Here is a 26639-nt window from a genome sequence, read left to right on the forward strand (position 1 = left end):
CACCTCCTGCGGGGCGTCTGAGGACCCAGCCCTGCTCAGTGAATAGGCCAGGTGCTTCTGCCTGGCTCCACCCACAACAGACCCAGGAAGTTGGGAAATTCCCCTGCGTGGACAAAGGGATCAAAGCCGAAAGGGGGTATAAGAGAAGGACCCCTGAACCAAGAAATCAGATCACTTCTGACAAGGAACCCTGTAACCAAGGACAAGAGGCCTGTTGATCTAAGGACTTGCCTACCCCTTCTGCCAGTGTGCTGTTTGCTGGGGGGAATCCTGCAGTGCTTCTTTATTTTTGCCAAGGAACCAGGAGAGAGGAAATGTGTGTGTACTCTCACGCTTGCTAAAAAAAATCTCCAAGGACTGGAAGAGTGCCAGTCTCCTGCTGAAGTCACAGGGCTAAAGGACTTCATCTGCTACAAGTGCTATTTGCTGGAACCTGCGAATCCAGCACCTCTGAAAGAGCCAGCAATCTCGACGCCGACGGACGTCGCCGAATCCAGCTCGACATCGTGAGCAACGGCTCCAGTGTCCCGCTTCCTCGACGCCGGCCGCCGGGCCCGATCGACGCCAGCAGCAACGCCAGTGAGTAGTGAGTTCGGCTCCAGCTCCAAGGGACCTCGTGTCTGCACCGCTGCTGATCGCATCGACTGCGTGCCCTCTCGACGCCGTGAGCGCTGCTCACACTTTGCAACCGCATCATCGACAACGACGCCTGCTGAGGCCTGATCGACACCGAAGACGCGACGCCGGATTGCTCGACGCCGCTGATCATCGTGTGCTTCATTTTCCAAGGTACTGTGTTGTTGGGGGTCCGTGTGACTCCGGGCTCGACGTAGCGCTCCTCGCGGTCGACGCCGAACCTTTGGATTAACTTTGCCTCGACGTCGTGTAGCCCCCGTGTGGGTTACCTTGTTGCTAAGAACTGTGTTTCCCAGAAGAAGATTTGCTTTGATACGAAAGACTTTGTGCTAAAGAAACTACCTTTGAACTATTTTTCCCTTCCCAGAGTATTTATCAAGATTGTGTATATTTTTGTCGTTATTTGGTCTTGTGCTAAGCCTTATATAAAAATACTTATTTTTATAATACTACGGTGTCGTGTCCATTTGTAGTGTATTCACTTTATTACTGTATGTGGTCATAAATGCTTAACGCACAGCCTCCGAGATAAGCCTATCTGCTCTGCCAAGCTACCAAGGGGGTGAGCAGGGGTTATCAAAGGGTGTGATCCCCTTGCCCTGACTAGAAAAGGTGTGTTCTTATTTGTCAGAAGTGTATACCTCTGCCAACTAGAGACAGCCGGTTCTAACATTGGTGGGTCAGCGGTGAGGATTTGAACTTTACATTTATGACCCATGTGCAGTGATTAGTGTGCGCTACATAGTGAAAGCAGACCATAGCGCAGTCACAATCTACTTGGAAGGATCCATTTTTGGTTCTCCGCTTTTCTGAAAGCTTGATTTTTTTAACACTGCCAGTTTTGACCATGAGTGACACCGGAGTCACTACCCCTGTTGTTGTTGAGGAGGAATTTGATAGGGAGAAGCTGAAGACATACGGGAAGAAGCAGCTGCAATACTTTTGCGAGCAGTTCCAAGTTCCTACCACAGGCCTCTCAAGAAAGGATGGATATGTCAAAGCATTGCAGGCCTGGTTAGAGTCCAGAGATCCCACTGATCCGGTGGTGGTACCGCCAGTGGAAGGGGAAGAGGAGGCGCCAGCGAATGGGCCTGAGTCCTCTCCCGGAAGCAGTGTTTCCTCCGAAGGTCTTTCCCCTGAAGAACGAGAAGAAAGGGCGAAGGAGCGTGCATACAACATGGAAATGGCAAGGGTGAAGATAAATGGGCAGTTGGAGTTAGAAAATGCAAGAGGTAAAAGAGAAGCTGATTTGGAGACCAAAAGGTTAGATTTTGAAAGAGAGAAGTTAGCTTTGGAGCGTGATACCAAGTTGAGGGAGTTAGACATCCAAGCTAAGAAGTTAGAATTGAATCCCTCTGGTGGCAGCATCACATCTGGGCCTGCAGAAAGTAGGTTTTATTTCCCAAAAGATGTGATAAAAGATTATCATAGGAATGAAGATATTGGTCAGTGGTTTAAAGCGTATGAGTTAGTATTGTTGGCCCACCGGGTCCCTGAGAAGAATTGGGGAGCGGGGTTGTGGGGTCGCTTTGTGAATGAGGGGAGAGATACCCTGTTAGACATGCCTGTTGAGGATAGGATGTCGTATGCTCATATGAAAGATGCTTTAATGTTGCGGTATGGCCTAACCCCCGAGAAGTACAGACAAGCTTTTAGAGAATGTAAGAAGTTGCCTGGTACAACGTGGGTTGAATATGTGTCTTATTTTTGCAGAGCCATGGATGGTTGGGTAAAGGGCAGCAAAGTGGAAAGTTACGAAGCTCTTTATGATTTGTTTGCTTGGGAGCATTTGTCTAATAACTGTCTTCCAGAGCTGCGCCAGCACCTTATTGATAGCAAGATATCTAACCCTAGAAAACTTGCTGAGGAGGCGGACCGCTGGGTCAGTACCAGGGTCCACAAGGGTCCAGTGGGAGACTCAGCCAAAGGTGGGCAGGGTCCCCAGCAGAAGAGTGGGGGGGACAAGGGTAAACAGAAGGAGTCTCAGAAAGGGCCCCAAAGTAATCCCCAAGGGAACCAAGGGAAAGGTTCCCAGCCTCCCCCTGAGAAGAAGCCAGGGGCCCCGACGGGTAAACCTGTTCATAGGGGCCCCCTAACCTGCTACGGTTGTGGGCAGGTGGGACACCGGTTTTATGACCCCCAGTGTCCCAAGAAGGATTCGAATGCACCGCCGCGTGCAACCCCCCGTCAGTTGGCGAGTGTAGCCCTGGGAGGGGAGGAGATGGTTGTCCCTGGTGGGAGGGGTCCCGCAGAAATGTCCCTGGTCTCGCTAGGAGACATGGAAATGGTCCCTCCACCCCCTCTGCCTAGTAACATTAGTAAATATAGGCAGTGGGTGACCATTAATGGCCATAGAGTGGAAGCTCTCAGAGACACCGGAGCGAGTGTGACAGCTGTCAAGTGTCACTTGGTGTCCAGAGATCAGGTGGTTCCCCACGCATTCTACCCTGTGATAGCTGCTGACAACTCCCAGAAAGAGTGTGAGGTAGCTCAGGTTTCCTTTGAATGGGGGGGAGTTTCAGGTACTCTTCAGGTTGCTGTGAGGCCCGCCATGCCTGTCGATTGTCTCCTGGGCAATGATTTAGAAGACTCCCCTTGGGCTAAGGTGGAGAGGGAGACGCACTTGAAAATGTTGGGCGTGCCAGAGTGGGTGTGTGCAACCACTCGATTGATGACAGCGAGTAAGGGTGTTGATGGGGTCCCGGAGCCTGAAAGTACGGCCCAGGACCCAGCTGTGAAGAGAAGAGGCAGGAGGCACGGGAAACCGGCCCCCGTAGTTCCCGTGGTCCAGGAGGAGGTAGACCCTGAGGGGGATGCCCTGGAGCCCACAGGGGAACAAACTGCCGAACTGGGAGACCTGCCCGAGCTGACCCATTGGCAGCAGTATGGTGGTCCCTCCAGGGAGGAATTCTGTGCCGAACAGAAAGAGTGCCCTTCTCTTGTGGGTATGAGGCAGCAGGCCTCAGCCCAATCCTCAGGTGATCAGTCAGGGTCACATTTTGTGTACTGGGAGAACAACCTCCTGTATAGCGAGCCTAAGGCTGCTGAGCCTGGGTCAGCCCGTGTGCTGGTGGTACCCCAGCGCTTCAGAGCCTTCCTACTGGGTTTGGCTCATGACGTTCCGTTAGCTGGACATCTGGGACAGGACAAGACCTATGACAGGCTTGTCACCCATTTTTATTGGCCTCAGATGCGAAGGGATGTAGACATCCATTGTAAGACTTGTCACACTTGCCAGGCAAGTGGGAAAAGCAGAAGGAAGCAGAAGGCTCCCCTCCAACCTTTTCCGGTGGTCAGTACCCCCTTTGACCGGGTGGGTATTGACATCGTTGGGCCCCTGGACCCCAAGACAGCCCTGGGCAACAGGTTCATCCTGGTCATGGTGGACCATGCCACACGGTACCCGGAAGACATCCCTCTCCGAACAGTGACGGCCCCCGTGGTGGGACGGGCACTGATGGGTGTTTTCTTCCGGATGGGGTTCCCCAGAGAGGTGGTGTCAGACCGGGGCATCAACTTCATTTCGAACTATATGAAGTCTCTGTGGAAGGAGTGTGGGGTAACCTACAAGTTCACCCCTCCTTACCACCCTCAAGGGAATGGGCTGGTTGAGAGATTCAACCGGACCCTTAAAGGCATGATCATGGGTCTTGAAGAACCAATGAGGCGGAAATGGGACGTCCTCTTGCCATGCCTGTTGTTTGCTTACCGAGAGGTGCCGCAGAAGTCTCTAGGGTTCAGCCCCTTTGAGCTTTTGTACGGTCACCCGGTAAGAGGGCCTTTGAGTCTGGTCAAGGAAGGCTGGGAGCAATCTCCCAGGAAACCTCCCCAGGATGTATACAGCTACATGCTGGCCTTTCGGAACCAGACTCGGCGCTTCAGAGAACTTGCTCAGGCAAATCTGGAGGCCAGCCAGGAGGAGATGAAGCGATGGTACGACCGGAATGCCACTCTGGTAGAGCTTCAGCCTGGTCAAGAAGTGTGGGTCATGTCCCCTGTGGAACCTTGTACGCCCAAGGACAGGTGGACTGGACCGTTTAAGGTTGTGGAGAAGAAGAGCGATGTCACCTACCTGGTGGACTTGAAATCTCCCAGGAACCCCTTGCGGGTCCTGCATGTCAACCGTTTGAAGCCCCACTTAGAAAGGTCCGAAGTGGGCATGCTCCTAGCTACAGATGCTGGAATGGAGGAGGAGAGTGAGCCTCTTCCTGACCTCCTGTGTGCTAAAGAGCAAGACGGGTCAGTGGATGGTGTGGTCCTCTCTGACACACTGACCCTTGAGCAGAAACAGGATTGTCGCCACCTGTTGGGACAATTCCCGGATCTGTTTTCCTTGGTTCCGGGTGTCACTCATTGGTGTGTCCATGACGTTGACACCGGAGACAGCCCTCCTGTGAAGCACAAGGCTTACAGGGTGCCTGACAAGGTTCGAGCATACATTAAGGAGGAGGTCTCCAAGATGTTTGCGTTAGGGGTGGTTGAGTCCTCAAGCAGTCCTTGGGCCAGCCCAGTGGTCTTGGTCCTGAAGGCTGCGGCGCCTGGTGCTTCACCGGAACTCCGGTTCTGCGTGGATTACCGAGGACTCAATTCGGTCACGAAGACTGACGCGCACCCCATCCCCAGAGCTGATGAGCTCATAGATCGGTTAGGGGCTGCCCGGTACCTTAGTACATTTGATCTAACGTCTGGGTACTGGCAGATCGCCTTGACTGATGGGGCAAAGGAGAGGTCCGCATTCTCCACACCAGATGGGCTATACCAGTTCCGGGTGATGCCCTTTGGGATGAAGAATGCCCCTGCCACCTTCCAGAGGTTGGTCAACCAGGTCTTGGCAGGACTGGAGGATTTCAGTGCCGCCTACCTGGACGACATCGCAGTGTTCAGCGCCAGCTGGGAGGAACACTTGCGCCACCTCCAGGAAGTGTTGTTGGCCCTGCGCAGAGCAGGCCTCACAATCTAAGCCAGTAAGTGCCAGATTGGGCAGGGTTCGGTGGTGTACTTGGGGCACCAAGTAGGGAGCGGCAAGGTTGCCCCCCTGCAACCCAAGATTGATACCATCCTGGCTTGGGCGCCGCCCAAAACCCAAACTCAGGTGAGAGCCTTCTTGGGACTCACGGGGTATTACAGGAGGTTTGTCGAGGATTACGGTAACATTGTGCACCCCTTGACTTCGCTGACTTCCAGGAAGCAGCCAAGAAACGTGATCTGGACTGATGCCTGTCAAACGGCCTTCGACACCCTGAAAACTGCAATGTGCACAGCACCTATACTCCAGGCACCCGACTTCTCGATAGAATTTATTGTCCAGACGGATGCTTCAGAGCATGGCGTGGGGGCTGTTCTTGCTCAGGTGGATGAAGAGGGCCGAGACTTGCCTGTAGCCTTCATCAGTAGGAGGTTACTTCCCAGGGAAACGAGGTGGAGTGCGATAGAGAGAGAAGCATTTGCTGTGGTCTGGGCGCTGAAGAAGACCCTACCTGTTTGGGACTCACTTCCGGGTTCAGACAGACCACAGGCCCCTCAGATGGTTGATGCAGGTGAGGGGTGAGAATCCGAAACTGTTGAGGTGGTCCATTTCTCTACAGGGGATGGACTTTACGGTGGAACACCGGCCTGGTACAGATCACGCCAATGCTGATGGTCTGTCCAGATTTTTCCGCCTTAGTGATGAGGACTCCCTAGGTCAAGGGTACTTCTCCCCACATTTCAGCTAGAGGGGACACGTGTTAGACCTGACATCATTGGCTTGAGTCTCTCCTCCATTTTTTCTGTTTGCCTCCACTGTTTTACGATGTTTTGCTGGATAATGCTTTGGGCGCTGTGCCACTGCTGATCAGTGCCACAGCGCAAGTGCTCCCTATGTTAAATTGATGTATCGATTGTATCCATGTTTGGCTTATTTGGTTTACTATCAGTCCCTAGTCCAGTGCACCATGAGTGCCAGGGCTTGTAAATACAAATGCCGCTCGTGGGCTTGCAGCACGTGTTGTGCCACCCACAAGAGCGGCCTCGTAAAAGAATGTCTACGGGTCAGTCATTGCGAGACCCACGTGCAGCCTAGTGCTGTCACGCGGGCTGCGCAAGTATACTTACTTGCCAGCCCCTCAAACCTTCCCTTGACTTCATGTTAGTCACCCCTATGGTAGGCCCACGGGCAGGGTGCATTGTAAGTATAAGGTAGGACACGCCTGACCAAGTTGGCATGTCCTAATAGTGAATTACAGCCATCTTCGTCCTTCACTATTGCGAGGTAGCCTGCTCTCCATTAGTTAGAATGGGCCGCCGGGATTATTAATGCTATGATCCTAGCTGGCTCGGGGAGCATGGTGCAATGTCGAGTTTGGTATCCCTGAACTCGGGGTTTAATTACGCATCCGTTGGTGTGGATGGTTTTTGGACTCTGGGTTTGAAAATAGCACTTTTTGAAAGTGTCTATTTTCTTGTATAACCATTTCTGGTTTCTGCTGGTCTTGTGTGTGCGTGACAGGAGCTGGGTGGCTCCAGAGGTCTGAATGAGTCAGTGTGGGATGAGTGGGACATTTGCGTTGAGAGTAGGGGGAGAGTAGTTGCTGATAGCCTGCCCTGCCTGATACAATGCCGGCTCCACCTCCTGCCAAGCGGCTGATGGCTCTGTGCCTGCCATGGACGATGCTGGCTCCACCTCCTGCGGGGCGTCTGAGGACCCAGCCCTGCTCAGTGAATAGGCCAGGTGCTTCTGCCTGGCTCCACCCACAACAGACCCAGGATGTTGGGAAATTCCCCTGCGTGGACAAAGGGATCAAAGCCGAAAGGGGGTATAAGAGAAGGACCCCCTGAACCAAGAAATCAGATCACTTCTGACAAGGAACCCTGTAACCAAGGACAAGAGGCCTGCTGATCTAAGGACTTGCCTACCCCTTCTGCCAGTGTGCTGTTTGCTGGGGGGAATCCTGCAGTGCTTCTTTATTTTTGCCAAGGAACCAGGAGAGAGGAACTGTGTGTGTACTCTCACGCTTGCTAAGAAAACCTCCAAGGACTGGAAGAGTGCCAGTCTCCTGCTGAAGTAACAGGGCTAAAGGACTTCATCTGCTACAAGTGCTATTTGCTGGAACCTGCGAATCCAGCACCTCTGAAAGAGCCAGCAATCTCGACGCCGACGGACGTCGCTGAATCCAGCTCGACATCGTGAGTAACGGCTCCAGTGTTCCGCTTCCGCGACGCCGGCCGCCGGGCCCGATCGACGCCAGCAGCAACGCCAGTGAGTAGTGAGTTCGGCTCCAGCTCCAAGGGACCTCGTGTCTGCACCGCTGCTGATCGCATCGACTGCGTGCCCTCTCGACGCCATGAGCGCTGCTCACACTTTGCAACCGCATCATCGACAACGACACCTGCTGAGGCCTGATCGACACCGAAGACGCGACGCCGGATGGCTCGACGCCGCTGATCATTGTGTGCTTCATTTTCCAAGGTACTGTGTTGTTGGGGGTCCGTGTGACTCCGGGCTCGACGTAGCACTCCTCGCGGTCGACGCCGAACCTTTGGATTAACTTTGCCTCGACGTCGTGTAGCCCCCGTGTGGGTTACCTTGTTGCTAAGAACTGTGTTTCCAAGAAGAAGATTTGCTTTGATACGAAAGACTTTGTGCTAAAGAAACTACCTTTGCACTATTTTTCCCTTCCCAGAGTATTTATCAAGATTGTGTATATTTTTGTCGTTATTTGGTCTTGTGCTAAGCCTTATATAAAAATACTTATTTTTATAATACTACGGTGTCGTGTCCATTTGTAGTGTATTCACTTTATTACTGTATGTGGTCATAAATGCTTAACGCACAGCCTCCGAGATAAGCTTATCTGCTCTGCCAAGCTACCAAGGGGGTGAGCAGGGGTTATCAAAGGGTGTGATCCCCTTGCCCTAACTAGAAAAGGTGTGTCCCTATTTGTCAGAAGTGTATACCTCTGCCAACTAGAGACAGCCGGTTCTAACAGGGCTTGTCTGACGTATCTTGGGCAGCGTGAAGGGGCTTGTCTGACGTATCTTGTGCAGCGTGAAGGGGCTTGTCTGAAGTGTCTGGGGCAGTGTGAAGGGGCTTGTCTGGCATGTCTGGGGCAGCATGAAGCTGCTTGTCTGAAGTGTCTGGGGCAGCGTGAAGGGGCTCGTCTGACTATCTTGGGCGGTGTGAAGGGGCTTGTCTGACGTATCTTGTGCAGCGTGAAGGGGCTTGTCTGAAATGTCTGGGTCAGCGCGAAGGGGCTTGTCTGGCATGTCTGGGGCAGCGTGAAGCTGCTTGTCTTCAGTGTCTGGGGCAGCGTGAAGGGGCTCGTCTGACATGTCTGAGGCAGCGTGAAGGGACTTGTCTGGCGTATCTTGGGCAGTGTGAAGGGGCTTTTCTGTCGTATCTTGGGCAGCGTGAAGGGGCTTGTCTGACGTATCTTGGGCATGGTGAAGGGGCTTGTCTGAAGTGTCTGGGGCAGTGTGAAGGGACTTGTCTGGCATGTCTGGGGTAGCTTGAAGGGGCTTCTCTGGCATGTCTGGGGTAGCGTGAAGGCGCTTGTCTGGTGTGTCTGGGGCAGCGTGAAGAGGCTTGTCTTCAGTGTCTGGGGCAGCGTGAAGGGGCTTGTCTGGCATGTCTGGGGTAGTGTGAAGCAGCTTGTCTGAAGTGTCTGGTGCAGTGTGAAGGGGCTTGTCTGGCATGTCTGAGGCAGCGTGAAGCGGCTTGTCTGAAGTGTCTGGGGCAGCGTGAAAGGACTTGTCTGGCATGTCTGGGGCAGCGTGAAGGGGCTTGTCTGGCATGTCTGGGGTAGCGTGAAGGGACTTGTCTGGCGTGTCTGGGGCAGCGCGAAGAGGCTTGTCTTTATTGTCTGGGGCAGCGTGAAGGGGCTTGTCTGGCGTGTCTGGGGTAGCGTGAAGGGGCTTGTCTGGCGTGTCTGGGGCAGCGCGAAGAGGCTTGTCTTCATTGTCTGGGGCAGCGTGAAGGGGCTTGTCTGGCATGTTTGGGGCAGTGTGAAGTGGCTTGTCTGAAGTGTCTGGGGCAGCGTGAAGGGGCTTTTCTGTCGTATCTTGGGAAGTGTGAAGGGGCTTGTCTGACATGTCTGAGGCAGCATGAAGGGACTTGCCTGGCGTATCTTGGGCAGCGTGAAGGGGCTTGTCTGGCATGTCTGGGGCAGTGTGAAGCGGCTTGTCTGAAGTGTCTGGGGCAGCGTGAAGGGGCTTTTCTGTTGTGAAGGGGCTTGTCTGACATGTCTGGGGCAGCGTGAAGGGACTTCCCTGGCGTATCTTGGGCAGCGGAAAGGGGCTTGTCTGACGTGTCTGGGTCATGTGAAGCAGCTAGTCTGTAAAGTTCAGAGTGTCCACTCAGCGCCTTATCTTCATTTCATTTGCAGTTTGAAGAGGAGATCATCAAGAAGTTGGACAGCGAGGTGGAGGGAGGCCGCGGAGATGAACAATACAAGCAGCTCTTTGAAATGATGTAAGTTTAACCTTTTGTTTTTGTGGAACTTATTTTTATGGTGTCATTTCGAAGCACTGTGTAGTTGAGTCCTGTTTGCACACGTGTTGAATTGCTCAGCCAACATGTGTTTCGTCACTAGGGGAGTCCCCCACAGCTTCTTCAGGGCTGTGAAAATGATAAAAGTTATTTTCTCATCCCACTTCTACGCCGGTTTTACTTCTGTCCCGGCTGTGTGGATGAAGTATCCTCTGTCATGCACAATGTCAAAAAATCCATTGAGTTCATCCGTTTTGAACGTTGGTATTACACCAGTCCCTGTATTCTGTGTTGAGCCTTTAAGCTTCCTTATGTATTGTTGGGTCACAAGAGTCCTCCTGGTAGAGAGTACGCTGTTACTGTTCCGTGTGAACGAAACGACGAAACACGTGTCGGCTGGGCATAGGAAGTATTGAAAATTAAAGACAAGACCAAGAAACATTGTTCGTGTTGTAATTGCTTACTGAATATATTGTATAATATTGCGTGTGCTTAGGACTGGTGCAATACTGATCACACAATAACTTGCAAAAGTACAGGCGGAGGTTTAGATTTCTGTCAGAACATACTGTGACCTTTCTGTTCTCAAACATTCTACTTGTTGCAGGTTTCCAGGTGTACTTCTGGGAATGTCATGTAACCTTTTCTAAGGCCTCCTTTTCCACTTGTGCAGGGTTCTCCATAGCAGAGAATGCCACAAGGAGGGAACAGAACCTCCAGATTTTTTTCACATGGAGAAGCCTTCTCCTACACTCACAAGTATGTGGGGTAGTCTGGAAGGAAAATCAATCAGGCCATAAATCAAGGAGTATTTATATAGTATTATAAGGTAATAGAGGACTTTGGGAAGGTCATAAATGTACACACTTGTGGGCACTTCCTGACTGTAAAGGCAGATCACACCTTGGAAAACCCACTTACCACCCCTGGAGCATTATTTTAGTTTACTGCGGCAGATGTGTTTGCACTCATGTTGGAGAGGTTTGCAGAAGTAGGTGCATTTACAGCCCCATGGATTGTGAATTAGTCGCAGGCATGAAAACAATAAATCTGGTCATTAACTTACCTTTATAATTCAATTAACCTTTTTCTACGGTGCCCCCCATCTATTACATAAAATGTTAAAACGAAGAGAGTGAGGGCGACAAAGACGATTTGTTTGGTGTACTCCATAAGCCATCCGTTCAACAGTGGCCACGGTTTGCCAGAATTTGCCCTGGTACAAAACAAGGCACTGATGCCGTTATGTTATGTTATGTTATGTTATTGGTATTTCTAGAGCGGTAATGGTTACCCAAGGGTGTCCTAGCGCTGACTGCTTTCCTCTGGGCACTAAGATAGAGACATAGGGCCTGAATCACAGAACTAACTTAAGACAAAATCCTAAACGTACTACCATTTTGGTATTCACAGAAGGCACTTACTCATTTTGTTATTCACAGAAGACACTTACTCATTTCGGTATTCACAGAAGTTAGGAATCCTAACTTTAGGACTCCTAAATGCCTTCTGTGAATACCAAAAGTCTTAAAGTTAGTATTTTATCTCAGTTTAGGAGTAGTAAAGTTAGGACTCCTAACTTTAGGACTCCTAAACTAAGAAAATCCTAACTTTAAGACTTTCAGTCTTCACAGAAGGCATTTAGAAATCCTAACTTTACTATTCCTAAACTGAGAGAAATCCTAACTTTAAGACATTCGCTATTCACAAAAGGCATTTAGGAGTCCTAAAGGTAGGACTACTAACTTCTGTGAATACCAAAATGAGTAAGTGCCTTCTGTGAATACCAAAATGGTAGTAAGTTTAGGATTTTGTCTTAAGTTAGTTCTGTGAATCGGGCCCATGGATTATAGGTCAAAAAGCCAGGTTTTCAATTGCTTCCTAAAAGTTAACAAATCCGTGCAGTTTCTCGTGTAAAAGGGGAGCTCGTTCCAGGCTCTTACTGCACAAGCTATGAAGCTTCTTTCACCCCATGAAGCTTTTTTTGTGGCTGGCACTGATGCCAACTTTGCCCCAAGGGAGCGCAGTGTTCTTATAGGTTGGTACCATTGCAGCCGCTGCTTAAGATATTCTGGGCCAGTGCCCTGCAGAGCCTTGTACACTGTACATAGGGCTTTAAAGCGCACCCTTTTCCTCACAGGCAGCCAGTGGAGTTTTTTTTATTTCATTTGAAATAGGCATACATTGGGAGTATTAGTAAGCAATCCAGCTGCATCATTTTGCAGCAGTTGCAGCTTATTCATGGATCGTTCTTGCATGTTTAGGTAGAGCCCATTACAGGAGTCTAACCTAGACATGATAAGTGCAGTGACTACTGTCTGCCTTTTGTCTACTGGCAGGAAGTGAAGAATTTTCTTGATCATTCTTAAAGTATAAAGAATGATTGAGGCCACATCATTTATATGATCACTAAAATTGAGCTTATCATCAATAATTACTGGTGAGGGTGCCCAAAGTATCTTGCCACCAACTTGGGGCCCAAAAATCAGAGTGTTTTCCAAATAAAATGACCTCTGTCTTTCTTGAGTTAAGTTTCTAACAGTTTTGCCCCATCCACCTCCCTACTGCCTCCATACAGTCGTGAAACCAACTGTCTATTTTTGCTCTCTGACCAGGATGCAGAGCGACCACAATTTGAGTATCGTCTGCGTAGGAGGTAAGGTTAAAACCGTAGGAACCAATTAGGGATGCCAAAGAAGAGACATCATTATTAAAAAGTGTTGGGCTGAGGGAGGACCCCTGTGGGACTCCGCAGGGCAAGGAAAAGGGTCTGGAACAAAATTCATCCAATGCCACAATTTGAGACCTATCCATTAGGAAGGAGTTTATCAACTTCCAGGCCATACCCTGGGCCCTGCATGTCGATAATCGGTCCATCAGTAAATCATGGTGGACCATTTCAAAGGCCACTGACAGATCTAACATAATCAGAGCGGCCTTACCTCCTCTATCCAGAACTTCTATAATCTCTTCGGTGGATTTAATAAGAGCCGACTCTGTACTATGGCCCTCTCGAAATCCATATTGAGTTGGATCTAAGCCTTTTGTCTTTCCTAAAAAAGACGTGAGTTGTCCATTCATGGCTTTTTCAACCAATTTAGCTGGAAAAGGAAGGCGAGATATTGGGCGGAAATTATTAGGGTCTTTAGGATCCAGATTGGGTTTTTTCAGTAGGGGGAGAATTGAGGCGATCTTCCATCGTTTACGGAAATCCCCCACCTCAAACATTAAGCAGAATAGGGAGCTAAGTACGCGGGCAACCGGATCCGAAGACCGTTTGATTACAGATACCTGGCTGGGATCATAGGGGGAGCCTGACCTAGCTGTCACCAAGAGATTATCTGTTTCAACAGTATAAAGTGGCTCAAATGTATCAAAAACAGCAAGTGGGGTGGCCTTGTTGGTACTTTCTTCCAAATATGCCCCCATCACAATCAGGTGTCGAAAGGCTGAAAAAATAACACAACCTTTTTTTGAAGAAAAAAAAAAGGTAATATTCGTACATAATTCCTGTGTTGATTCAAATTGTTTCGGACGAGGGGAAGCCAAGTCTGACACTATATTAAAAATGTCCTTGGCTGAATTTTCTGCAAAACTAATGCGATTTGAGAAAAAATCCTTTTTTGTGTTATAAATCATTTGTTTATAAATTGCCATCACAGGGGAACAGCCTTTACCACACAGCCGGCACCATTTAGTACCTGTAAAACGTGGTCAAGACAACAAATGCGTTGTTACCACACGTTCCTTTGCCACGCAAGTCTTTACAACGACTTACTTTAGGGAACGCATTGTTGGACGGGTGCAGTATTTTAAGTCCAACACGTTCTCTACTGTTGCACGACTGGGGTTGGAAGAGTAAATTATACTATTCCAGAGTCCTGCTCCTCCCTGACCGCGTTGCCAAGGCATGCGTTGTAAACGCATGCATGGATCCATCATACAACCACCATTTGAGGGTTGAAGGAGTGCACCCCTGAAGTACACTCACAATGTTCGCATGGGGGGTGATATGAGACTGGGACCACGGTAGGCATGGAGTCGCTGGTGCAATGTGAGTGTGCATGGGAGGAAGTGTCGTTAGGTGTCATATGTGATTGATCCATTGTGAAATTCAGTAACAGGGCGCAATCTGAATGGGAGAAGAAGAACAGATGTCAGCACAGAAAAACAAAACACTGTTATCGCTTAGGTAGGTACATCACATTGTCATGAGCTGTGGGAGGCCCCTCGGAAGAGACAAGCTTCTTCCAGGACTTACCCCGCTCTGGGATCCAGCAAGGCTAGCAGCATTGACATAACAAAACAAGATCAGACCAAGCGAAGACCTACGGTTGGATTGACCCAGACCACAAGTTCAACTTTCACTGCAGAGACCCCAAAGAGAACTCTTATAAAGCCCTCTCTGAATGACTCGAGCCAACGCTCTTTGAGGCCTATGTCTGTCAAAGGAGCCGCCCACTCGAGATCTCATAAGAACAGAAAAAGTCTCCTCATCACAGCAGGCCCAGTTGCATTTGACTGGTCTGATCACCTCCAAATCCTTTGATATCTCCTCCTTCTTCACTTTTAGGACATGTGGTCAACCTAAACGAAAATAAAGACTAGAGGTGCTCAACACCAAGATGCTGTAGAAGCGTGCCTGACAGCCAGACGTCCCATCCATTCGAACAACAGGGTGTAAACACAGCGATTACCCTCTATAACAAGTCCTTAACTACCATCAAGGATGATGCTGTGTCTATAGGAGAAAAAGGTTTAAGAGAAGAACACTCAACACATATCTTAGTCATTTGCTCTTCACACACGCTTGTTTGTTTTACTTGCTTCTCGAACACGCTTCTGCACTCGTTTTTTCACCCATTTCAGTCTGGTCAATTCAGGTTTCCTATTTTTCTCCTCACTTCTTTCCGAGTAGTTTTTACCACATGGTGAAAGGGCATCTTTTTACTTCTTTTTTGCTCTTTTTCACTTACTTCTTTTTCTCCTACCCCTCACCATTGCACTGAGCTGCTGACATCGTTTCTTATCTTACTTCTCCTCACCCAATTTTTAAGATGTCATCTGTTTCCGCTGTAATAGACACATGCATCAAACTGTTCACTATTGTTTTCTATACATACCCCTGAAGAAGGGCAAATGTTATTGCCCGAAATGCATTGGGATTTGTACTTCACGAACTGATGTATCTATGGACAATCTGGATTTTGTGAAACTTACAACAATCTCCATGAGATCTCAATAAATAAAAAAAACATCAAACCTACATTTGAAGCCTACATGTCACTTGCAGTTTTTTTAAAGTAGATTATCGTTTATTTAATTGTGTACTACCACTTAATGGTGTTTATGCTAGACCGATTTATGCCTAAATATAATGTACACTCTCTAGAGTGACTTGTGCAGTGCATCAGGTCACCCAGATAACTGTCTGGTGATTTTTTTTGTACTTTTAGAAAGTGGGCATTTCTCTACTCTTAAAGCACTGTGTGCCTGTAGCCTGTCTGCAATACACTTCTGGGGTGGGTGACAGCTACACTTTGTGCAGTCCCTCTAGACAGCCACAAACACAGGATGGTTTGGTGTGTCTGAGTACTCATATGCCTTCTGATGGCTCTTCCTGGGCAGCAAGAGAGGGAGGGTCTGACACTTACAGCTCAATAGGCAGTGCACTGTCCCCACACAAAAGGCTGCATACCCCCTACTGATAATCTGGAGCCTGGACTGGGAAGAAAGGCCTTCTGTGCACATCAAAGACCCTTGTTTGAAGTCACTCCCACTACAAAGGCAAAAATTGATATAAGTACTGGGGCTTTGACCCCACAAAATCAAACACTTCTGGACCTACAACTGGACTCTGTCAGATGAACTGCTGTGCTGCATCTAGGACTGACACTCTGCTGGACTGCTGACCTGGAAGGCTTGCATTTTGCTGTGCTGCGCTGCTGCCGGCTGCTCTCTGACCCTGCTGAAGGAGAACTGGACTATGCCTTCACTCCAAGTGATCTCCAAGGGTGTGTTGGCTTGACTCCTGTTGCTGGATACTCAGGGCGATCAAAGTGTCTGCCCCATCTCCTGTGCCTGGTTCACTGGATGTGGACAAAGATACTTACACCAGAGAAATCGGCGCATCTCCAACCTGCGTGTAGCAGAACAACGTGTCGACCCTGTTGCAGGAGTAGAACCAGAGCTTCACACTTGGAACTGCCACATTGCACCCAGAACCTCCGCTTCGGAACCAATTCATTGACACCACTGTGTGGAGATGATCGACGCATCGCCCCTCCAGTGTGGCTTAACCTGGTGCATCATCTTCAGACCTGCCGCACTTGGAACCGTTGCTTGGCTCAATGGACCCGACACATCTCTGCACTGCGTGAAGAAGATCAACACATCACCTCGACTGCCAGCTCAACATCAACGCATCTCTCGCCTGCACCCCTCATCTCGCTGTTAAAGCCCAGGATCAAGGTACTCTGTTCACCGGGCTTGCGTTGTACTTGTCCCCGACCAGTGCTCCTTCGCGGTCAGCTTGAACTGTTGATTTTGTCCTGGTCCAGGGTGACCAGATAATTCCCATTGGCGCTTATTGCTTGTAAGCGCTATAACTCTTTTTATTCCTCTAAAGTTATATCTTAAGTTTTACTTATTTGATTTCTGTTATTTTGCTCTTGATTAGTTTATAAAATGATTGTCTATCTTTCTAAACCATTGTGGAGTCTTGTTGTGGTGTTTTCATTGAGTGACTGTGTGTGTGCGTGTGTGTGTGTGTTGCACAAATGCTTTACACATTGCCTCTTTAGATAAGCCTGGCTGCTCTATGCGAAGCTGCCAGAGGGTGAGAACAGGTTATCTTTTAGTGTGTATCTGGCTTCCCCTGACAAGAGTGGTAGTGCTTACTTGGACATGGTGCAGACCTCTACCAACTAGAAACCGCATTTATAACATCATGCTTCTTTATAAATAGAATATTGTGATGTGCTTCGTAATGAATAGAATATCGCGATATGCCGACACTTCTTAAGGTATCTCCTGCTAGAGATACTGCATGTGTTTAATCCATGATCCCGCTGCTCTCCTCAGCGGCATCGCCGTTCTTTGAGGTGCTGTGGTGTGTGCTGTGCTCAAGGTACGAGTCGGGGATACACGCAGGTATACGGCATCCACCCACTCTTTTCACTGGGTGAATGCCGTCCCCGCCCCTGCCAAGAAGTTGGGCCGACAGAAATATGCTGAACGTGTCCCAGTGTAATTTTCAGACACTGAGACGCGTTCAGCAGTGCCTGCACGTTGCCTGCTTTCGAATACCCGCTGCAATGTGCAGGCAAAGAGGGGGCTTTTTTCAGCTCTAGCTGGGTCAAAGTTGAGGGGCCATCAGGCCTCTTTTTGTTTGAATACCCTGACTGGAGGGGGCCTGGAACCTCACACTTGAATGTAAATGCCATGGAGGGAAAACAAAGGCACACAGCTTGCTATGTCATCACAGGTACTTAAGAGAGGCAGCTTTTGCCTTTGTTCAGTCCCTGTAAAGAAGAGGTGCGTGCACTGTAAGAATGTCAGCTGTGTGGGTCTGTGCCAGTATTTACACCAATAACAGTTTCAATAGCACTATTTCATTTCTTTTATAGCGCTATGCAACCCAATGCAGGGTGTCAGTGCTCTTTATGTAGCATACACATTATACATTGACAATGAATCATCTACATGTGTAAATCAAATTGCACGAGGAGTTCCATGAGACAGTGAGAGTTACAAGGTGTTGGAGTCACATGTCCTTTATATTACTCTGTTGTCTTTCGGACGGATTACAATTCATGAACTGCAGGAAACGAAAGGATCTCTGTGTTAAAAGCAGTAACCCACTTTACTATCCACATAAAATAAAAATCTGTCATCTGCGTGTTAGATGATGTGCTTTGCAGGAGACACATTTACCTTCTCTACTACTTTGATTCAAATCTGGAACTTCACAAAACACAGATCTCTCCAGCAAGTGCGTTAACCACCAGAGTTATCTCACCATTATTACTATTCCCTGAGATTTACTGGGCCCCTTCACAGCAGATGCCTTAACCCAATCAAATATTTTAAAATGGAGACTCTGCAACTAATTAAGCAGAACAGATCTACTACCATGCTCTTCCCTGTTGCCAATTTCTTTGTGGCAGGGTTTAAACAAATAAATGTATTAGTTGAGGCCCAGATTTTGCGTCGGGATTGCGTCACTTTTTTGGCACAAACCCAACACCAAATCTCATTTGTTAAAACTCATAATACGCTTAAATGTACTCATGATAGACCAGATAATCATATGTGAGGTCTAATATATCTGATGTCACTTCTTGTCATATCGCTTCCAGTGAGGTCACTTCCTGGTACATTCAATGTCATGTGTCGTGACATCATGCGCTGTGAGGGCGCGCGTCATGATTTCACTTCCATACTGCCTAACCTGGTTAGTCCCCCTACTTCATGTTTTTTTAGGACTTGTGCCCTGGCTGTGCCACGTGAATCGCTCTGATGCGCCAGGGCCCAGTAGGCGCTATATAAAAACTTTAGGTAAATAAATAGGAATACACTATAAAAGTAAAGAACAGAATGATGTTATGCCACACTCCGCGACCCCACCATTAATGAGCTTCCGCACAAGCATGGCCGGCCCCGGGAGGATGAATGTATCACTTTACAAAGCTCCTGGAAAGACAGAACTTATCCGGCATTATTTGGAGGTATTACCACGGAGTATTTTCGCTCCGTATCATCCATCACCGACTCAGAATTAGCCGCTCAAGTTCTGGATGAGATGCTGGGCCCGCAGGGAATGGCTTTTTTGATTTACTGTATGAATAATTTTTCATTTTTCATTTCATGCACACGAATCCCAGAAGACACCGCGCGCGGATTTATCGCAACGGAAGCAGCTTCTCCTTGACAATAGGGGGGCATTGATGGGGCGGAGGGGGGCAGGGGATTATATATACAGAGATACATTATTGTACGGGGGCTCGGCAGACACGTCACGAAGGCATCATCTCCCAACCCCTCCCCCCCCCCCCCCCCCCCCCCCCCGCCCACATCCGCCCGCCTTCCTGGATAAACTCGTTAATGAGACGGAGCCTCGGCCTCCCGCGGGGGGCGCCGGGGACGGAGGGGTTAACCGGTTAATCATGCGGCTTTGGTTCCTGTAAAAGCACATTAGAATCCACCCGGCTGCCGGAGCCTCTCGGGGGGCCCGTGGATTTAAATTTAATTTAAATTGAAAAATAAGAGAATGTTTGCTCAGCAGATGGGGATAAGTCGGAGTTTTTTTTTGTTTTAAACAAATTGGGAATTAATTCTGTGCTCGAACAGCAACTTTCTTGCTTACCATGTTAATGTGTGGAGCAGGAAGGGGCCGGGGGGGGGGGGGGGGGGAGGAGCGGGGGGGAGGGGTGGCGGAGGAGGGGGGGGGGTGCTGCGGCCTGCAGGGCGAGAAAAGGGTAGAGTGAAGGGGCAGACAAAAATTAGGCCCTTCTGAACCACACCTGGTGCACTAATGTCGGGGTCCCAAATGAGCCCCCATAACCACACCCCATTCTGACCGAAGAGAGCATGGAGTTATCAGCAGCAGTTCACAAGCATTGGACGTTACACTGGACGATTGTCCACATTCACTGCACATTCCTGGCAGTGACCGCTCACAGACTGTGCACATTCCTGGCAGTGACGGTTCACAGACTGTGCACATTCCTGGCAGTGACTCTCCTCAGACTGTGCACATTCCTGGCAGTGACCGTCCACAGACTGTGCACATTCCTGGCAGTGACCATCCACAGACTGTGCACATTCCTGGCAGTGACTCTCCTCAGACTGTGCACATTCCTGGCAGTGACGGTTCACAGACTGTGCACATTCCTGGCAGTGACTCTCCTCAGACTGAGCACATTCCTGGCAGTGGCCATCCACAGACTGTGCACATTCCTGGCAGTGACTCTCCTCAGACTGAGCACATTCCTGGCAGTGACCATCCACAGACTGTGCACATTCCTGGCAGTGACTCTCCTCATGTGAAAGGTAGGGCCGATTTCGACCGAAAACCTTAAAGTATTGCCCGGCGTTAACCGCCTCTCATACCACTCGAAATTATCAAACAAAGAGGCAGGCATTGGAGACTGGAAGGCAGGAAACAGGAGTTTATTCCGACGGAGCAGAACACGTCAAATCAGACAACAGGGTATCTTCTCGAGGTGCTCTAACCGCATCTCTGAGGCCTGGCCTCTTATACACAGGTTTATGGTCTTTATTACAGTTTACTACATGTGGCACATTCCTGCAAATACTTTGAAGTACGGAAAGACATCCTCGGAATCCCCGCTTCAAGCCCGTTCCCACACACATTTACAGTAGAAAACCCCACCCCGATCTCAGTAGGTGATGACTGTCGCGCAGCTGGACATTCCGCCGGGTCCCGGAATGTGTGCAGCTGATCAGATCTCATGGGGTGGGGGGCTTTGATCAGTCGAAGATCCTTTGAAGTGGGGCAGCTTCCTACTGTAGGGGGCAATAAACTGCATCCGCAGGGCCAGGTGGTGGCCTGGAATCGGGCCTGGACAATCGGGTACAGAGGAAGGGGGTTTATCAAAGGATGTGTGATCATGAATGGGATGAAGGGAGGTGTCTAGCTGGGTACGGGATGTGGCTCCGAGGCAGGGTCGCGCTGAAGGGGAGGTTTATAGCCCAAGCATGTGAGAGCGGGGGATGTCAGTGTGCGGGGGATTCTTGCGAGGTCAGAGGGAGAGAGAGAGAGACGCGCTGGCTATCGGCAGTGGGCAGAGAGGCCATGGCATTCAAAATGGCTACTACTTACAAGCACATACGAGCCTGAAAAGGGACAAGATGGCACAGATAATGTTGATGTCGCAAACTAGATTTTAACAGTCCTCCCTTTTCAACATATCTAGCCAGCTTGTCAATCTATATCTATCCCCATTATATTTAGAACTTCTACTTCATACAAAGCTTTCATGCGTTCAGCTTCAAAGTCCAAAGTCTTGGGGCAGATACAGTTAGCACAAAGTGAGCACAGGGGTGACAAGCATTGAACACCCAGGCAGAATCCTCAAATTATGACAATCTGTATCAATACGATCATAAACAACCTCCACCCCCAGTCCTTTACAGCACTCCAGAACCAACTCCCAAGCGACCATTCTTCTTGTTCCTGATGAACTTCTGAGGAAAGTCTGTGGAGGTGTTCAATGGCTTTGTAAACTGAGGGTGAATTGTTCGGTATGTAGGTGCAACAGCTGGACCCGATGATACGGCATGCTCCTCCACGATCCGCTAGAACCACATCTAGAACAAGGCGGTTCTGAAGATCCACCAGGCGGACCGCCTGAAGCTCTGCTGTATTGTTTGTGAGGATGCCAGCTGTAACGTTCATTGTCGTTTCAACTGCCTGGGTCAAATGTCGGATGGCACGGCTGTTCGCCATCGGACCCCAGAGTGGAACAAGTCCCTTCATTGCGTCCAGGAACTGTGCTCCGGTGGAGTCGGCTTGCTCAATGTCTTTTGCTCGCTTTTGTCGGTGATGGTTTGCTGGAGCCACATAGGTCGGAGGAAGAATGAAGGCAATGTAACAGGTACCCCCACAACCTTTGGGGAGCCAAGTGTAGGCTTTCGTACCACAAACAAAGTATATATTCGGAGAAGTGACAAAAGAGGGTGGATCAGTTGAGTCCAAAGTTCTGGTGATGCGGCAAGTGCTGTGGCCTACCAGCTGTGTCCCAAGGCCTTCGATGCATACAAGGCCCGAGACATTGACGACAGATAGGGCCACAGTCAGGGTGGCAGCTGTTCGTTTCCGGAGGTAGGAGAAGGTGGGTCTGGCTGGGTTGTTGAACACCTGCATTTCAATCCATTCTTTGGCAGGGATGTCCATATGAATAGAGTTGTTGGATGTCAGAGGGCAAAAGGGGGCAGCAGTTCTTCCTGTTTTGTTCTGCCAGACCCCATGATAGAAGTATGCCATAGTTCTGCTGGAGGTGGCATTATCCCTGTAGCTTTCTTGCAAGAGGATCAGCCAAGCAAGGCAGGAGCCGTGAACGGAGAAAGGTGAAGGGATGAAGGGGATAGAATGTCCAGTGCCGTGGGGTAACAACCCACAGATCCAGCAGTTTGTGGCATTGGCGGCAAGGTTGTGCTGGTGTAGCAACTGCACGAAGGAGTTGTTCCAAAACTCCTTACGTCTTCCTCGGAGTTGAGGTGAAAGAGAGACCAGGTAGTGTTCTTTCATTGTGGTAGGCTGTGCAGTAGTCAGAAATGTCTTATGAGCTAGTGAGCTCTCTTCCACGATCCAGAGGGTGGTCATGAGGAGGAGGCAAAAGAGAAGGGTGATAAAGAGAGCAATAGTCTTTGAGCTGTGTATTTTGTCAGTCTTTGGGTTTCTGTAGTGGGTCTTCGGATGTCCGGTTGCTTCCATCATCTTCATGTCGGGGGCTTCCATCATCTTTGTATCGGGCGCTTCCATCATCTTCAAGGGGCTCGGTAGCGGGCAGAACCACAAACTTCGTATGGCTTCTCTCCTGGCAGCCTTAGTAGTGTTAGGCCACCGCTCTGAGAATTGTAACTTAGTCAGTGGTCTGCTTAGCCGAAGCTCCCTCCTTTCGCCGCAGGTTATACCCTTCTCTGGATGGCACAGTGGGATCGGGGAATTCCGCCAGTTCAAGTGTCTCTTTATCAGGGTAACAGCTCAGGGATGGTCGATCCATGTTCAGGAGCTCTTCTTGGGGGGCCACGTCTTCGGTCGTCTTCAGGGTTGAGGAGATCTTCTTACAGTGGTGTGCATGCAGCCAGTTCTTCTTTCCTTCCACTCGAAGAGCTGTTCGGCTGGTGATCAAGACCTGCCAGGGGCCCGTCCACCGGGGTTCCAGACTCCGTGCACGCTGAAAGTTTCGTATCAGCATGTAGTCACCGGGTTGGATGTCGTGTCCGGGGCCCCTGGAAGCATGAGGAATGGCCTGCAGCACCTGTTGATGGATAACAGACAGTGTCTTAGTCAGATTGTACAAATAGTCAGACATTAGGACGTCCGGGATGTCGTGAATGGATGTCGGACCAAATGCTCATAGGTCGGCCGAAAACGACTTCGTAAGGGGCCAAATGGTGTTTGGTGGGGGTGGAACGCATTGATAGCAATGCCAGTGGGAGAGCGTCTGGCCATTTCAGTCCTGTGGTAGCCACTATCTTAGCTAGTTTGAGCTTCAGTGTGGCATTATGTCGCTCAACTAGTACAGCGAATTGGGGATGGAAGACTGCGTGAAATTTTGGTTTTAGACCCAACCCCTTCATGATGAGTTGGATAACCTTGGCTATGAAGTGAGGGCCATTGTCACTCCACAAAATTCGACAAATGCCGTAGCGAGGGAAGAATTCCTTTAGTAATACCTTTGCAGTGGCAATGGCAGTGTTGTCGCGAGTTGGATAGGCTTCCACCCACTTGCTAAATGCGCACACGACAACAAGTACATATTTCAGACCTTGGCATCTTTCTAGTTGGATGTAGTCCATCTGTAGGGCTTCAAATGGATGATTGGGAACCCCAAATCCCTCCCCGGGGTACTCCTTTCCCAGGGTTGTGTTGCAGGCATATCAGATATTGTTGGACCAGACGTTTAGCTGAATCTGTAATCTTGTCATTGTGCCAAACTTTGGAGACAATTTCGGCCATAGGGGCAGATCCTATGTGTGCTGGGGAGTGTGCCATGGTCAATATGGGGATCAGGTATGAGTTGGGTAGCAGCCATTTGTTCGTGTCTTTTGTCCACCAGCAGCCTTTGTCGTCTTTCAATTCCACCCGTGCCCATTCAGCCAATTAGTGTGGTGAGCTGGCCATCTGGATGTCCCTAATAGTTTCCCTAGCATCCGTCCATTTTTCTGATTGTGACCTGGTCACATACATGCGTGTCGTTGTCCTATTCTCGGCTGTGGTTCAGGCAGTGATGTCGGCCAGCGCATTCCCCTGCCCAATGATGTCTGTCACCTTTTTGTGTGCCTGGCATTTGATTACTGCAAGTTGCTTGGGAAGGAGGACCGCTTCAGTCAGGGCGGAGACTAGATCTCCGTGCAGTATGGGGGTGCCGTGTGAGGTCAGGAATCCCCTCTCCTTCCACAAGAGCCCGAAATGATGAACCACCCCGAAGGCGTACTGGCTGTCGGTGTAAATGTTTGCTGTTGTTCCTGCTGCTAGGATACATGCTCGTGTGAGGGCAATCAGTTCTGCTGCCTGTGCAGATCGTTGTGTGATGCGGGCTGTCTCTACTACAGTTCGGGCTGTGGTAACTGCATAAGCAGCTGAGGTGGTGCCATCAGGGAGTTTGATGCAAGAGCAATCCACACACAGTTCTCCGTCAGGGTCTGGGAAGACAGTGTCTCGGAGGTCAACCCTACTCCTAGTCTGTTCGTCCATGAGGGTCACACAGTTATGTATAGGGGACACATTGGGGTCGTTCTCAGGTAGGGGCAACAGAGTGGCTGGATTCAGCGTGGTACATCTTTTCAATGTGATGTGGGGTGCAAGCAGAGTCAGTTCGTACCCAGTCAGTCGTGCACTAGTCAGATGTTGTGTCGTAGTCTGGTTCAGGAGAGTGTCGACCGCATGGGGTACTAACACCGTGAGGGAGTTAGAGAGCACGATCCCCTCACTTTGTCGGATAGAGACAGCAGCGGCAGCTACAAAGGCAGGCAGGCAAAGCAGGCAGGCAAAGCTCTGGCTACGGGGTCAAGAGTGGCAGAGAAGTAGGCACATGGGCGTTGCTTGGGGCCAATGGACTGAGTCAGGACAGACAAAGCACACCCCTCCCTTTTGTGAGTGTAGAGGGAAAAGGGCTTTGTGTAATCGGGGGTTCCTAGGACGGGGGCTGAGCAGAGGGCATCTCGTAGTTCTTTGAAGGTGGATTGGCATTCAGGGGTCCAAGGGAGCGGGAAGGGGACATCTTTAGCCAGTAAGGAAAGCAGTGGTTTCACAATGAGGCTGAAATTTGGCAACCACTGTCGGCAGAAGGAGGTGAGGTCTAGCAGGGAGCGGACTTGTTTCTGGGTCTTAGGGACAGGGGTCTCTAGAATGGTCTGACTTCGATCGGGTGTAAGCTTCCTCCCGTCTTTGGACAAGAGGTGGCCTAGATAAGGGACCTGGGGTAAGCAAAATTGCAACTTCTTCTTGGATACCTTGTGGCCATTTTCCGCAAGGAAGTGCAGGAGTCTGAGGGTGGCTGTGACTGCAAGTGGAGTGGTGTCGTCGCCAAAAGGATATCATCGACGTACTGTATCAACACCACTCCATCCGGTAACTGGACTGCGTCCAGTTGTCTCTTGAGGGCCTGGCTATAGATGCTGGGGCTTTCAGTGTAGCCTTGGGGTGCTCGACAAAATCTCCATGAGCAGGCTTTTAGGGTGAAGCCGAAGAGGTAGCGGCTGTCTGGGAGGATGGGGATAGAGAAGAAAGCGTTCTTGAGGTCGATGACAGTGAAGGTGGTGGCAGTGGAAGGAATCAGAGTCAGAATAGTGGTGATGTCTGAGACTACGGGGTACTGAGGTGCAACTACTTTGTTAACCTCTCGTAGGTCGATGATGAAGCGGTACGCTTTCTCATCTCCCTCATCCTGCTTCTTTACAATGGGTAGGATAGGGCTGTTGCAAACATTGCTAACTACTTCCTCTACCACTCCTGCATCTATCAGGGACTGGATAATCTTTACCAATGCCTTCTCGCCCTCGGGCGATATCCGATATTGTGGAAGTTTAGGTAGTATTGCGTCTTGTCGAACAGTTATGTGCACCGGGTCGATCATCATGCGTCCTACGTCCGAGTCAGTCTTGGCCCACAGATATGGAGGTAGAGTGTCAAGCAGGGACAAGTCGATTCAAAAAGGGGGTGGTGATGGACAGAGTATCTGAATTAAGCAAGACACTCCTACCCAGTCAACAGATCAGGGCTTGATCCATCATCGTTTTTTAGCTCACTGCACCATCCCAGCTCAGAACCTGGCTACATACAAATTAGTCTGTCCCTGGCCCAGTGCATCATGGGAACAGGGCAGACCAAACTACACAGCCAATTCTTTACCAGAAAGGAAACAAGCTTCCGGGGACCGGTTTCTGGCATTACAGCCGTCTTCGGCCCGGCTTGCTTGAATCCTGATGGTGCAGTGAGCAAGGGACTCACATCTGAGTATACCCTTCCACACTTGTGGTGGCCAAAACGATTCAAAAAGGGGGTGGTGATGGACAGAGTATCTGAATTAAGCAAGACACTCCTACCCAGTCAACAGATCAGGGCTTGATCCATCACAGTTTTTTAGCTCACTGCACCATCCCAGCTCAGAACCTGGCTACATGCAAATTAGTCTGTCCCTGGCCCAGTGCATCATGGGAACAGGGCAGACCAAACTACACAGCCAATTCTTTAGCAGAAAGGAAACAAGCTTCCGGGGACCGGTTTCTGGCATTACAGCCGTCTTCGGCTCGGCTTGCTTGAATCCTGATGGTGCAGTGAGCAAGG

At 49.7% G+C, this 26639-nt stretch overlaps 1 protein-coding gene across 1 annotated transcript in view; it reads left to right on the top strand.

Moving 5' to 3' along the window:
- The window catches only part of LOC147725648 (dedicator of cytokinesis protein 2-like), a 1712066-nt gene that overhangs the window by 1520404 nt on the left and 165023 nt on the right, over nt 1-26639 (top strand). Inside the window, exon 38 of the mRNA XM_086964476.1 lies at nt 9999-10084. Within this exon, the coding sequence (XP_086820602.1) occupies nt 9999-10084 (86 nt within the window). The remainder of the gene's footprint in view (nt 1-9998; nt 10085-26639) is intronic.

Source organism: Lissotriton vulgaris, chromosome 3_2 (assembly GCF_964263255.1).
Source record: "Lissotriton vulgaris chromosome 3_2, aLisVul1.2, whole genome shotgun sequence".
NCBI classification, from domain to species: Eukaryota; Metazoa; Chordata; class Amphibia; order Caudata; family Salamandridae; genus Lissotriton; species Lissotriton vulgaris.